The 15,338-nt window shown below is 43.6% G+C and overlaps 1 protein-coding gene across 1 annotated transcript in view; it reads right to left on the bottom strand.

Annotated features, from left to right (window-relative positions):
• Window positions 1-2,227: 2,227 nt before the first annotated feature.
• FAM20C (FAM20C golgi associated secretory pathway kinase) overlaps window positions 2,228-15,338 on the bottom strand; it is a 57,367-nt gene continuing 44,256 nt past the window's right edge. The window contains 6 exon segments of the mRNA XM_041401977.1: window positions 2,228-3,414; window positions 4,194-4,253; window positions 4,345-4,426; window positions 5,895-6,004; window positions 6,539-6,719; window positions 13,633-13,748. Of these exon segments, the coding sequence (XP_041257911.1) occupies window positions 3,162-3,414; window positions 4,194-4,253; window positions 4,345-4,426; window positions 5,895-6,004; window positions 6,539-6,719; window positions 13,633-13,748 (802 nt within the window). The 3' untranslated portion in view covers window positions 2,228-3,161.

The raw sequence follows: 15,338 nt of genomic DNA, 5'->3' as shown, positions 1-15,338 counted from the left end.
ATGCACCCCAAAAGTGGGGGTTTGCCCCTCCCTGGGCTGTACAAAGCTCTCCTCAGGGCTGTGTTACCCCAAGAACTGAAAGGCGGTTCACTCCCTGGCCTCCCTGGTTCCAGTTTCCTGCCTCCCATGCCCACTCACCCCTGCCCACATAAAAAAGGAATAGCAGAACAAGGCAATAATTCTTTTCCTTTCCCGAAAAACTTAGAAAATGAACATGAGTCAAAGCTCCAGCTGCCTGGCAGCGGGAATGCAAACACACCAGAGCTTCCTGGTAGATACTGAGAAGTAACTGCACAGCCTGTTTAATTAATTAATCATCCCTTCCAGCCCTGCAACATCCTCCAGATGAGCTGTGTCCTCAGCTACCCTGACCACAGGTGGGGTCTGGGCTCAGCTCTTGCCATCCATCTCCTGAGCACCCTGCAGTGAGCTCAGACTTGCACTGCCCACGTGGGGCTCATTCACCCCAGGTTCTCATCAGAGGCACCAGAGAAAGGAAACCTCTCCAGCATGTGAGCCAGTGTCTCTCTCCTTCCAAGGTATGTGCATGTCTCATGCCAAAGAAAAGCTTCCCCTTCATCTTTTCTGTGTGTGTAATTTAAGACTAAAATGAGAAGAATTTTTATTAGTCTAGAAAGCTGTAGCACAGAGCTTACAAGGGGGAGCATCAAAGTCCAGGAGAAGGAAACTGGAGGCCCTCAGAACTCTTTACAATGTGGCAAGGATTAATGACCTTAAGTTCTTTACACCCTGTACAAACATTACTTATTCCATATTTAACACCACTTAATCTATAAAAAAAATTACTGATTTTGCTTGTAGAAATTCAGAACCAGATGCATAACAGTAAGTTCATATCCCTGACAGCGCCAGACAGCCTTCTGCAGAGAGAGAAGCTTGAACCACCCTGCCAGGAGCCCCTGACCTACACCCAGCCTCTAAAGAGCCAAGACCTTCACTGAGTGATCCTCTTTGAACAAAGAGGCTGCCGAGTGCTGCTTTCCAAAAGCAAACCAGGTTTGCTGAGCTGAGCCCAGAAGCAGAGAGCAGAGCTGCCCTGGGAAGGTGATTCTATAGCTCCTCTGCAGTCCTGGCACTATTTCATGGTGAGAAAAAGCTGCACCTGCAGGAAAACCACAGCCAGGCATTGAAAACAGACCAAGGATAATACCACCCATTTCACCTTTTTGTGTTCCCATGTTTTGCTTTTGGGTTTTTTTTTTTTGGCTAATGGGGAGAGGACACTGCAGTTCCAGTGCTGTGTTGCAGAGGAATCCTTGTCATCATAGCTGGGTCTTCAAAGGTGGAAAAAAGCCATGGGATAAACCAGAAATTTTCCAAGTTCTTGCACAGTTCTACAATTTGAGATATTCTGTTGTCTTTGTATGCCATGTATGTGAGAACCATGGGAATTTTAAATGGGCAATAAAATATAAAAGACATGTGTTTTTTAGTGATAATATATCAACCTAAGAAGTGAATGAGCCCATATAGCAGATTTTTCTCTCATTCATAATTTTAATATGCTGAAATGCCTACATTTTATTCTACCTGGCTTTTAAAGTATATGGTTATGAATCCCTGGGAAAAAAGACATCAAATGAAATAAATGGCAGCTTTGAATTAAAGTTGTGATGAACACTGTCACAATAAATTCTCTCTTCACCCAGAGGAGTGATGAGGGATTCCTGCTGCACCACACCATGTTTTCACAAGTCAAATACAGCCACGTGTTCAATTTATAGCTTGCTTTTGGGCTGAGAGTCTCCACAAATCTTAAATGAACACAGCTGAGCATGATTCAAGGCTATTTGGATAAGAATACCATGTTTCAAGCTAATTTAGGCTGGGATTTTCTAGGCTGTACAAAGGTTTTTGCAGCCCAAGTCAGAGGCACTGGTGTTTCTAAATCCTCTGGGCAATATGTCAAGGCAAAATGTTTGGGAGGTGTTGCTCCACAGCTCGTTTCTACACCCATAATTGCAAGAGGAAGGGATGCTGAAATGACAGACACAACAATGCTTTCATAGGAAAGATTAACCCTTTTCAACACCCCAGCCCTTACTGGCATTGCAGTGTGCATTAATCACTAGTTAATCTCCAATTCCCTGCTCCAGCTCAATTTGCTGCTGCTACAAAAGGGGATGACAATTTAAACAACCACTTCTGGGACACTTGGCTGGTGCACAGAGCTCTGCTCTGAACAAGATGAATGAATCTATTTAGACAAGATGGCTACACATTTTGCATATCTTTATTGCACTTTTACCACGTTGCAAACAATTCCACAAAAATGCTGCAAAAGTAAGCCTAGAGCTGCTGAAAGCAGCTTTTTACCCATATATGTATATATTTACACAAAACTATCAAAAGCAAAATTGAAAAGTAGCAGCTCAGCTATGATAGTCTAGAAAGATAAGAGCTGCCACCTCCTTATGGACAAATAGTACAACTTGTCATTTTACATCACTTTGTAAAACCAACATTCAAGTATTCCTGTCAAAGCACAATTAGTGAAATTCCCTTCTGGTAACCCCTGTATTTATTATCATTATTATCATAATTATTATTATTATTTTTTGCCTTTAAAAGTTCATAATGCCTTAACCCTTTAAATGCTGAGTAGCTGGGGGGAAAATAAGCATTCAATTTAAATAAGATACAGTGGATTAGAGCACTTAAAGGGTTAACACAAAATACTAAGTGGACTGTCACCACAAATAAAGTGTGAGTCACAAAACTATGCTGTCCCTCTTAGTTAAATTTGGAAGGTAGGTCTGGGGTTTCATAGATATACCATATATAAATACAAAATATTAAGTAAAGGCCTCCTTTCTATACAAAAAGGACAGGAGGTGTTTTGCTATCAGACTGCTGTCTGTCCGTGATTGAGTATTTTCTGAATCTTTTCATAATCTCTCTTCAGGAACTAATGAAAAGCATCACATTAGACTTATTTTTCTTAATGAACTAATCCTTTGCAGAGTCTACACTTTACCTACTTTGGGAACAATTATATCTCATTTCTGAATTCACTGAATTCACAAAGTGGCATACACAGTCTTTTGCAAGACTTTATTTTTTTGTTGTTGTTGTTTTGTTTCTTTTCCTTCTTTGAATCTTCTTGACTCAGCTGGTAAAAACGTAGTCTTGCCATTTCACTACCTCTCAGTTGTAACAGTGTTAACATCCATGTTAAAGTCATTTTCAACCACGTTGTCATACCCATCCTTCTCTATGCAGTCACTGACAGCCTTGAGCACAATCCGCAGCCGCCTGTCCATCGCCTCCAAGTGAGGCTGGTAGAGGATTGGAGCTATTTTGTCTTTTAGCAAAGATTCTTTCATCAGGAGACTGAGTTTGTACTCCTCCTTGGCTAGCAGCTGTAATCGCAGATAGGTAGACTTCCTGATTCTAAGAAGAAAAGGAGAAAAAAAATGCAAATCAGTTATTTCCATCACTGTTGATCTCGACAGTGCTAAAAGGCTTATGGCCAGAATTACAATAATAGTGTAAGAGCCTTATTCTGTGATCTGAAATGAGGAGAACCAGGCACTGTCACAGTCCTAGCGAGCAGCTGGCATTGTCACTTGGCCACTGATCTTTTGAGGCCCTTAGGGGTGCAGAGGTTTTGGAGGACAGATCCAGGGGACAGTGCAGGCAGCCCCACATCCCTCACCTGGAAAGGCACCAAGTGGAGCTGGTGCAGCATTCATAAGACCATGTCCCTCATGGCAATGACACGTGTGACACACGTGTCACTGAGCAGGGACACATGTGACAGCAGCAGAGGCTCCTCAGGCTCACCCTGCAGGGCTGCCCAGAGTCCCCACAGGCACAGAGCTCACCCTGAAAAGCTGAAACTCTAAATGGCACCCTCTGAAAACCCTGGCCATGGGCACCAAGGAAAGCTGTTGAGAAGCATGTGAACAAGCTGAGATTTTGTCACTTGACTTCCATGGGATCTGTATTTTGTCTTAAAGCTTCTCTTAAAGCTCACAGCCGTGCTCCTACAGCGTCCTGGTCCCACAGAGCATTTCATGTGGCAGTGGCAATGCTCAGGGCTAGCTGGGCAGGATCACTCCATCTCCTCCTCTCCACAGTGGGCAATGAAAGATTCACTTGAACATTTTCAGTCCTGTTAGTGGAAACAATGGTACAAACCAGGAAACACCTCCAGAGGGAAAACATACCTGCAGCACTGGTTTAAAGGCACCAAAATGGAAAGTTCATCATGGGAATATTTTCCAAACCTATTTAAAGATAAGAGCAAGAATGTAACAAAGGCAAAGACTGACTATTTTTTTTTTCTTTAACCCCAGAAGGATTATTAAAGGTATTTACCCTCTTCCATTGTCTAAGTGGATAATAAAAGTTTCATTTCCAAACTTCTCAAAGGTTTCGTAGTGATGTCGATCCATGTTACCTATGGGACAAAGAGCAGAAAAAAGACCATTCTCACTCTGGCTTGAGTCTGCAGGTCAGGGCAATGCAAAAGCCCAGTGCTCCCCAAAAACAGAGCAGAGAAAGCAGCAAACCTGCAGAGCTCATTTGCTCTTACTGTGGATACCCCAAAGTGTGTGATACTGGAAGGGTTGTTAAACCTCTGGCAGCTTTTCAAGCTCTCTGTGGCTTTTATACTTCAGCTCTAAAAGGCCCATCAGCACACAAAGCCAACCTTCCCCTCCTCCTGCAACCCTCCTGGGGTACACCAAGGAAACCCCTCTCCAGCACAACAGCATCCCAGCTGCCTGGGGAGCCTGGTCACCTGTAGGGTAGCTGTGTTCCCTGTGGCAAGGGAACAGCCTGGGCTCAGCAGGGCGTGTGAAGCAGACCTGGTCCATGTGACATGTGCAAGGCTTTGCTCAGGGAGGGAGAAAATGCCTGCTTTGAGCAGGGGTGTTAATCCTGATCACTCTGTTAATGCTGCATTCAACTTCCCGAACCCCAACCAAACATCCTGGTTTTCCTCTGGTAAGAAGTTTGCCCCAGTTGCTGAGTGCCTGGGAAGCCAGAACAGCATCATGTCTGTGAGATATGGATGAGGATGGTGCTGATCTGCACAGCTGCACAGCTCTCCCTGTGTGAGCTGCTTTTTAAGGCCAATGTGCAGAGCACTGCTGCCAAGCCATGAATTTTGTCTCCCTGGCAGGGGTCTTGAGCTACTTATAGATGCCACATATGGCTCCTGAGCTGTCACCTGGCCTCTCCTGCTGCAGCCTATTGCAGGAATCTCAGTGGGGGCAATGGCACAGGATGTGTCCATGCTGTCTTGTGCCCAAAGATCAAGGATGTAAGTTGGCAACTTAGAGGTGTATTTGCTGCAGCAGGGAAGGTTTCATATGAGAATGAGAATTAGGCTTGGAATGGTACCACTAGTACCTGGCTGTAAGTAATTATTTTATTGAGATCAGGTTACATAAACAGAAAAATTCCTGATACAATCCACAGCTGCCTTTGTGACAAAGCAATGCTTCTTCCCCCCCAATCCTGACATTTCATAGAGAAGCAGCAGAGAACACTCCTGCAGGATGAAAACAAAGCACCAGTAATGAGCAGTCCTTGCATGTGCATCCAGGAGCCATATATCACAGCGGTAAAGCACTCACTAAAGCAAACTGTGCAGCCCTTCACTACTGTGAAGGAGACTGGCCTGACCTGCATTCATCACCACTCTGCATTTCTGAACATCTTTGTTCCTTTAATCTGCACTGATGGGAATACATAACCATGTAAATCTGCATTTTCTCATAATCATCTAGAAAAGCACATACAGTAAATGCAGCTTCAGCCACGCTTTAGCAAACTGCTGAGCTATGCAGAGCAGTGCAGAAAGAAATGGTTCTTATTCTAATTAAATGTTGCATTTAATTTTTGAAAGAGATGAAACATACCCATTAGGAAATCAAAAACTGTCATATCCATTATATCCAGAATTCTGGTCCCACTGTCATATGGAGGTGTTTGTTTAACCTCTTCACAATAATCTGGATCAACTTCCCATCTGGAAAAGGCAATATTTTGATATTTTATGTGACATACAAAGCATACTGAAAATTACAAAAAAATGTTATTTTGCAAAGATCTACTTTTATCATGTTCGATTGACGGCAGGGTCAGCTAGAGGCAGCAAATTCCAGCAATGCAGGCAAGCAAGGAAGATTGTCACTGACAAAGAAGGAAGAAAATCACAAGACTGAAAACTGTCTGCTTCAGGATTTAGGAGACTAGCTGCACCATCAGTCATATGGTGCAAACAGCTGAGACTTGCTTAGGGCTGCTGAGAGCAGTGCATCTTTCTCCCTCTGACAGGACTGGACAGGTCCCGTTGCATCCTGTCCGTGCCACTGGAGGTACCTGTCCCATGAGGGAATTGTGCCACTGACGGTCCTTTTAGGTTCAGACCATAAACTGGAGCTCCTGGCACGTGCAGTGCCCTGTCCCTTCCCAGGGGCTGGGAGAACCCAGCTGCTCTCCTGGGGCCAGGGACTGGGTTATTTCCCTGTCACCCCGTGCAGCTCTGCTCACCACTACTCACTCTGCTTTCTTGCGCTTGTGGTAGGAACGCCTCCAGGGGTTTCTCCAGGTTTTCCTTTTTGCTAGTGACAAATCAGGCAGGAAAGCAGCCAGGGACCCTTCGATCTGATCTGGTTTCCCACACAGGGCGTGTTCTGTTGAGCAGTAGTAGGAGCATTCCCCATAGAAGCAGATGTTGTTGGCTGGTAAAGAAAGGAAAAGAGCTTTAAAGCCTACCCTTAAATTAGTATTGAGAATTCATAAAAGCACTGATGTATGTAGGAGCAGAAATAAATCCAAACTCCTGTTACCACACATAGTTTTCCTCCACTGAAACCACTAGAAAGACATTATTTCAGTGGCTGGGATCACGCCCTGTGCAAAGCTCTTTGTGACTATTTCCAGTCTATTTATATTCCCCAAACATATTTTTTTTTTTTAAATCCTGTCCTTTCTCCTTTCGTTTTCCCAGACTGATACATTCATTGGGAGCTGTTTGCTACTCCAGGCTGGAACCCCAAATCCCAGAGCTGAACAAGTGGCATGTGCCCAAAATTAAGTCACTTCTCAAAATCTTGGCTTGTTTCTTAAGACTGGAGAACATTTCATTCATTTCCTTGCTGGTATGAGAAGAACTGACAGTTTTTGCAAGGAGAATTATTTACCATCCAGAGTCCTGTGGGGGTGTGCATGGAAGGTGGAAATAGCATGGATGTAACGCTGTCAGCACACATCTCAAACACTAATTCCTTCCTCCACACCTCACATTACTCCAACAACCACAGAAAAAGAATCTGCAGCAGGTTTTGGACCGTGTGTTACCTTAAAACTTCCCCAAAACTGCCACCACATACTTCTGTACCAACAGGAACACCCACGCCTTTACAAGAACATCCTGCCCACAGGAATTCACTGAAGGTGAGAGAGAGCAGCTCATCCCCAAAGCCCACCAAGAGCAGACTGTGAACAGGAATAGGAGTACACTGTTGCTCTTGCCAGTGTGCTACAGCTCTTGTGACATTGCTTTATGCACATAAAATGTCATTAGAGGAAGACTGTGCCTTTTCCTCATGGTAATGCATGAAGCTGAGAAGTCACATTGCTTCCTAATTCCCCACAAGGCCTCTAAATTCAAATATTGTTTCTGAGCTCCTCTGCCTCTGGGCAGGCTCAGTGTAAATGAGGCAGGAAGGGCTGGGAGCAGCAGGAGGTAATTTTCTGGCTGCCACAGGAAGGTGAGTGTGGGTTTGCATGGCAGTGATGCCCTGCAGCACACAGCCCTGCATGTCACTGTGACATCCCCAGCCCAAACCCCATCCAGCAGAGTGCCCAGGGGAGATGGGGCACTGCCAGTGGCAGATGGTGAGTCAGGAGGACAGGGGACAACTCTGAGGATGACAGGAGGGAGGGAGGAACAGAGCAAGGAGCTGTGTTTGAGGAAGGAGAAGTAGGGGAACATGGAACAGCAAAAAGTCCTCGTGATGCTTTTGATTAATCAACTGCATTATCTGGGGCTGGCTGTTAAACCATGGAATTGTACCAAATAACCACACTACAAGGCCGATGTTTTGGTACTTGACAATCTGTTCCAGCTTTCCACTGATGTCCCAGCTTTCTCTGTTGATGGCCACCTGATTTGTCCACAAAGTTGTGATTACTTCACTCTAAGACAGCCGTTTTGCATCAGCTTGTAGTGGCTGACTCACGAGGGCCACCCATCCATCCATGCTCAGGAACAACTTACCCAAACTGTATGTTTATATTTACAAGGCTGGATCATAGCAGTTAAATATATCCTGGCTAAGTTCACAAATATTTACTCTGTGGCCAAAAAGCTTGTTGACAATTACTCAAGGAAAATAAAAGTACTTCAGGGAAGAGAAAAGGAAGAACAGAAATTACAAAAGGAAGGAAGTGATCACTCAACATATCTGTACTTCCGAGTTTGCAATTTAAGTGTTTTACCAAGTGGAATATCCTCTCTTAAAAATTGTTTCTGCTGATTTGAAGCTGCAGTGGGGCTTGGGCTTCAATTCAGCTGTGTCAGCATCACCCCCTCATCTGTGGAGGGAGGGAACCATGCAGATTTATCTTGACTGCCTGAGATAACTTATCTTCCAGGGTCTCCATGACCTGCCTTCCACCTGGCAGCAGGAAGCCAGTGCTCGTTTATCTCCTGCAGAACCAGTTTTGTAAAGAGCAAAAGGCCCAGCAAACGTCCCCCACACCATCACAGCCTCTGCTGCTCACTATGTAAATCTGACCTTTCAAGAAAAAGGAGTTGTATTAAACACAGCATTTTGCTCAGTGGGAAGATAAATACTCTGTTTAATAATTTGCTTCTGTATTCAGCTTGGGGAACAATGAAACCCTGCTCTGTATTGTCAACGAAAGCAACTGGGGCTAATCACTTGGCAGTAATCACACACTGGTATCCAGGTAAAACTTGAGGAGAGCTGGGGGCTCTGGCAGTGCTGCTGTTTGCTGCTGCAGGGCTGTGCAGTGAGCACATGTGCTGCCTGCCACTCATCCCACTCATCCCTGCCAGCACCTTCCAGCTATTGATCCTCCACGGAGCTCCATCACCTGCTCAGCATCCAGTGCCCTGAGCATGGCAAGATGTGTCCTGCCATTAAGACGGTGAACTTGCAGCAAAACCACAAGTGTATTCCTCACTGACAAGTTACATTCAATGGCAAATCTTTTTCTGCCAGCAGTTGTTCCCCCCCATGGGCTCAGACCTGTGGTACCTACTCCCCGCAGCTCCTGTTCAAATTCTGGGGATAGTGGAGGTGAAAGGATGTTGGATCTCGAGCTACTGCTAAAGAAATTAACTGCCTTGATTGATACAGAACAGACATCTTATTATGTCTGCCCTAGTCCTTACATACCAGCAATAAGATGAAGCAGCCTGAATTATCAGGGGAAACATTCATCTTTAAGGTTTCTTAAAAATGTAAGGGAAAAAAAGAGGCACCAAATATAGAAAACCACAGATCTCATTTAAGACTTCAAGGTGCTGTAGCAAGGCTCTTTGAAACCTAAGTAGGTGACCCACATTCTGCACAGCAGGCTGAGGGTGAAATTCCAGCTAGAGCCACAAGCCCAGCGCTTCATGGCAATCCCACGCTGAGAGCAGGGTTTGGCATTCCGAAGTAAAAACAAGAGAGAAAGGGGAGATGAGCTCCCTACTGGGGCACAGTCCTTCTCTTCGCACTAAAATTGCCCAAACCATATGTTCCTCTCACCAGATAAAGGTGTTTCTTGCATAAGTACACCTGCAAAAGGAGCAACAGCCAGGAATTTGTGCTCCTGCAGGGTGGGCTGGAATGGAACAACAGCAGTGCTGGCAAACCAGACAGGGAGGAATGCTGATACATGTTGGAATGTCCAAATGCTGAGCATTGCCAACATGCAAAACACTTCTTCACTACTAACCAAGATTGTTTCCCAAAGCACCAGAAAGACAAGAGAATCCCATGTTGCAGTGTCTGATTTTCATTATCTGAGGAGGAATGGATGTGATTGGTAATGAAATGCAGGCAAAAATCATGGCCTGGTGATCGAAACTCCAACTAATTACAACAATTAAGAATCAGAGTGTCTGTGTACTCATCTGCAAATTCTCTGTGCATCCTCCTGATAGCTGAACAATAATTCTTCTCAGGAAGAAAAGGAACAAGGGGGATACCTTAAAGCAAATTGCTCGGCAGAGCAATTCTTTTATTCAGCTGTGCATGACTGTTAATAGAGGACATTTAGCAAGCATGTGCAATTGGAGTACTGGAAAGAATCCTGAATATTTACTACAGCAATGCATAAAAAGATCTTTCATTTACCTGCTCAAAATAATAGGTAACTCAGAAGTGCTATTGTATGCTGAGAGGGAAAAAAATCCATAATCCCTTGGAATTGGTTAATATGAACAAAAACATAGTGCTTACTAGCTGTGTAACATTGATTTCTTTAAGCTGCTGCCTCAATTACTTCCAAAATGAAGGCTGACATCATTAATATGTCTCTTTTTTCCTAGCAAATTACCATTCATTTGTAAAAGTAGCAGGGCTACTGCAGTCTGCCTTGCTGCAAAGGACATAAAATTAATTTAAATAATTACTGACCTAATTCCATTTCTCATGTTTAAGTCCAAACTGCCTGAAAGTGCACTTTTCTGCAATCTGCTTTCCCTCTGAGCACAGCCTAATGCATCCACTGACCTGCCTGCTCACAGCCATTGTCACTTTTCCATGGGAGCAGGGACATGCTGGGCACTGTGCTCTGAAGCTGCCTGTGGCTCCCTGGCCCTGATTTCCACACCTGATGGGACAAGGGAGGTGGCCCAGGAGTGGAAATGCAGTGAGGTTTCTTCCAACACATCCCCACACTGGTCTGGGAGATAACACAATGCTCCTGGTGGGATCCTTGGGTGGGATCCTCGGGCTGCCCTGTGCAGGGGCAGGAGCTGGACTCACTGAGCCTGATGACCCCCTCCAACTCAGGGTGTTCCATGGTCCTGTGATTGATGAATATTATCAATAATCACCCTCTGAGGGTGCAAACCATGGGCTCCCAGCCTGTTCCTATGAAATCAATTTCACTTAGTGCTTGTTTCATTTAAGAGCTGTGTATGTGTGCATGGAGAGGGATATTCTGCCAGCAGGCACCAAGTGTCCCCATGACCATTAATTGTCACTGGGGATGGAGATGCAGTGACAGAGCCACCTGAAAGGGAGTCCCAGAGGGTCCTCTACAGGCTTGTGTTGGTGCACAGCCTGGTTTGTGCAGGTACCCAGAGGTCACACCTCCATTTCTCACCTTTGGAGGCAGCTCTCTCTCCAAACAAACAGCCTCAGCTGCCCTTCATCTGCCAGAGGGGCAAGTCAGCCCCTGAGCCTTCCTCAGGCTCCCTATTCCCTCTTCATCCTCACCCCCCAGAACATGAGTCTCACCCCAGCACCTCCCTCTTCTCTTCCTTCCCTGCCCTCAATCTGCTGCCTGCTGGCCTTGTGGAAGTTGTTTCTAAAAGCTTAATTTAGGATCTTTGTTATTTTTTCATTAAGCATTAATTAATGCCTGCCTTTTAAGGTCAGTATGAAATACAAGACAGAGGTTGGGCATATGTTAATGAGAATCTGACTAATTAAGCTGGGGACTTGTAGGGAAGAAGTCTGACAAGTAACCAACGTGATTTAACCAAAGTATATTGATTCAGGAAATGTAAAATGGAAAGAAAAATTAATTGCTTGAGCATTTTACTCTCCAGAAAAGCCTGATTCATAGTTAATCAAATATTTTAATTGAATTTATCTGAGACCTCTAAATAAATTTGAATAAAGGATTATGCGTGGATGTCTGGAATTTCATAATGGCAAGATAAAGATCTTCATCCGAACTAGCAGCCTTAACTCTGTATTGCCCTGCTCTGGCTGATGTAAGCTGCTCAGTACTTGAGAACAGTTTTGTAATTCAAGTTCATCCCTAAGTCTTGAAATACAGCCTAGGAACACTGAAAATCAAGGAAACCTATTAATCCACGTCTTACTTGACAAAATAGGAATAAAATGGCTTATGTTTAAAGTGAGCCAAAGCACCTTGTACATGGTCAAAAGATTTTTTTTTTGCTATTTTTTTGCACGTTTTTACCTACAAAAATCAAGCCAAAACCAAAAAAGAGTATAGAGAGACAAAGAGGGAGGGAAAGCAACTAAGGCAAATGCAGAAATATTGTATCCACCAGGTTTGGTGAACATGTATTGTCACTGTAACTGTGACAATACATGTTCAGTGGTCATAATTGCAGTGCTCATAATACTGGGTAAAATGAAACCTTCTGCAATTATGTAATGTAATTTACAAGTGAAGTTCCTGGAATAAATAACTGTCTGCTCAACTGTGTCCTGCGGAGCTGAACATAAATATGTAGCTAAAAATAACAGCCGTAATAATGACTTTATTGGGGGATCAGAAAAGTGTGATAAACATTTTAAGAGCAAAAGCTCAGCAACGACAGCTCTGGTTTCTAGCTAACAGCAAAAATTACAGTTACATTGGGAGAAACTGTAATTAAGTCTTTGGATCTCTACTTTAGGGATATGGGATAAACAGCTTCTGGCCAATCACACACAGAGCAAGGGAGAGATCTCCAGAGGTTTCTGCTCCAGATTGCCTCTTACACAAGTCACAGCCTCAGATATGCAAAGCACACTTGCACACAGCTGAAACAGTATGAATTAAACTACTGGAACATGGCACTGTACTTTAAATTGAACCTATAACCATAAATTCTATATGTAAGAACAAACTTAAACATTTCTGAGCCTTAATTTCTCCATCTCAGCATCCCAGATGTTAAATAAAAGATGTTACCACTTTTTCCCATCTTTTGCCCATTTTTCCCTATTCCAGTTGTATATTCTGGTGAGCAGGAAAGGGTTTTATCCTGTGCTTGTAGAATTCCTACCCTGTGGATCTCCATCCTTGACTAGGTCCACAAAGTGTTGTGAAATACTGAGGAGTGAGTGGTATCAGCTTCTGGGTCAGCCCTTGAAGCAAGAGTGAGGACTGGGAACAATTCAGGTCACTTCTAGCCCAACAGAGAATTAGAGCTGGAAGCAGGATATATTACATATCTATTTCCTGATTTTTTTGCCCAAACTCTGTTGTAATAAAACATGAATGGCTCTCAGAAATTAGGTTTGGTACTCCAGTCAAAGCCAGAAATAAATGCATCTGACCAACAGAAGTGACAGATCACATTGCAGTGGGGAAAAAAACCCAAACCCTGAATAACTAATGGGCTGGGTAATAAGGGTTTGGGTAAACTGAAAGCACAAGAAAAAATTGCATTAGAAATTGTTCTACATAAAACATTTTTTGAATACACTGCTTTGGTGAACATAAAAACCTCTCTCTGCAGATAATTTGTCAAGGGGAAAAAGCACTCAACTCAAAACAATAAAGTCTTCTTTGTAAGCTATGTCTCCACATTTATTTTTATTCAAAGGTCTAGAAGACAGTTTTATTAGAAATATCTGAGCAATTAAGCAATCTACACATCGTTTCCTTAAGTATGTGTTCAGCGGGATAGAGAGAAGAGAGAGTTATTTCCAGGACTACCTGGTGAGATGAAAAATGTTCTCCACAGCTTCTTGTCACGAGTAACATCTCGTATTTCCCTCGTCATGTTAACCAGTCTGCCTGCGACCGGGGGCACGCGCCGGAAATCCAGGATCCTGCAACAGGCACAAGAGACATGGGTTATGGAAAGGATTAAAGTGTAATGAGAGTTATAGGTTTTAGGAAGCTTCATTACACTCTGAAGGCACATTTATCTGTGGTCTTTAAGGAGTGTAAAGCCCATCACTTTAAACTGGATAATTCCTCATAGCATGAATTACGAAATATGTCCTGAATTTGATGAGCTCTGCATTGCCTATGTAGTATGGAGTGAAATACAAGAAAAGTATGGAGGGCATTGTTCCATGATAAAAATGAAGATACATACAATTCCAAAGAACAGAGACAGCAAAAATTTATTTTTTCACTTTGTGCTACTTCATGATTGTTATGACATGCATTTTGCTCACCAGTTTTTAAGTGACTTGGGGAATGGGATTCCAGCCTCTTTCCTCCATAAACACCATGTAATTCTTTTTCTGACAGCCTTAGTATGCGTTTGATTTATTTCCTTCTGCTCCTTTCTGTTTTAATACCCTTATACCAACCTAAACAATCTCCCTGAGACCAAAAATCTTCCCACAGGCAAAGGCTGGGAGAAGAGCCTCTCCCTACCCTGAACTCCCCCACCTTCTCAGATCATAAAAACCTCCCTATGAAGCACTGCTATTAGATGCAGTAAAAGAGCAAAGACCCCATACAAAGTCTCCCCATAGGCAGGATTTTTATATCTACTGTCTGCTGTTCATATTTTCTTCATTGGGTAGCAACTGCTTTTCCACACACTAAGCAACTGCTTAGTGTGTGGATATTTAACACACCCCCCGTAGGAACTCCACTGATGTTTTTTTCTACAGCACCATCTGCTTAAAACGGCAATATGAAATATAAAGCGGAAGGGATCAACACCAAGGTCAACAACAATGAAACAGAGAAGATCCTTGAAGGATCTGATCAGGATTGGCTCTTACTGGAATATCTACACTGTGCCACCCACCAACATGTTCCCATATCCCAGTCATCATTCCAGAAGGCAGCAATTCTACACAAACCCCCAAATAATTCATGGTCCCAAAGCTTTGCACTTTCAAAATTATGTTTCTTGGCCTTTCAGAGTGTGAAAGACACTTCGGTGAAATGCCATTTTTTTCCATACATACTGTTAATCACTAATTTGCAATTCCCACCCCTCATCTGGGCAGGGAGGGAGGGCTGCAGTCTTGGGGTATCCACCATCCCCTGCACTAACTCTGGAGGGGTGACATTTTCAGCAACAGGAGCATGAGATGACCACCACTGCCCTCTCCTTCCCAATAACTTGTGGCATAAATATGCTCCTGATGTGGGACAGTCCCAGCTTTTTGCTGTGAAACCAAACTCCCTTCCATCTCAAGGACTCCTCTCTGAATACACCATTGCCCAGGGCTCGTTTGGATCTCTGTGCCCTGGAGTTAATTGGGGTGAGCCATGCTCCCATCACTAACGTGACACATTGCCTGGGAGATGGGTGCTCTCTGTGTGTACTGCAAGATTACAAGGGAAATTAATTTCTCAGCTTCTCTTCAATAAAACTTTCTTTTTGAGAATTTTTTTTTGCCAGGTTTCTCATTCCCAGAGTAAGTCACATTTCCTAATTATTAACTTAC

Source organism: Onychostruthus taczanowskii, unplaced genomic scaffold (assembly GCF_017590055.1).
Source record: "Onychostruthus taczanowskii isolate IOZ18803 unplaced genomic scaffold, ASM1759005v1 scaffold19, whole genome shotgun sequence".
Taxonomy (NCBI): domain Eukaryota; kingdom Metazoa; phylum Chordata; class Aves; order Passeriformes; family Passeridae; genus Onychostruthus; species Onychostruthus taczanowskii.
The sequence above is the reverse complement of the archived record's forward strand: the minus strand, read 5'-3'. Positions and strand labels throughout refer to the sequence as shown.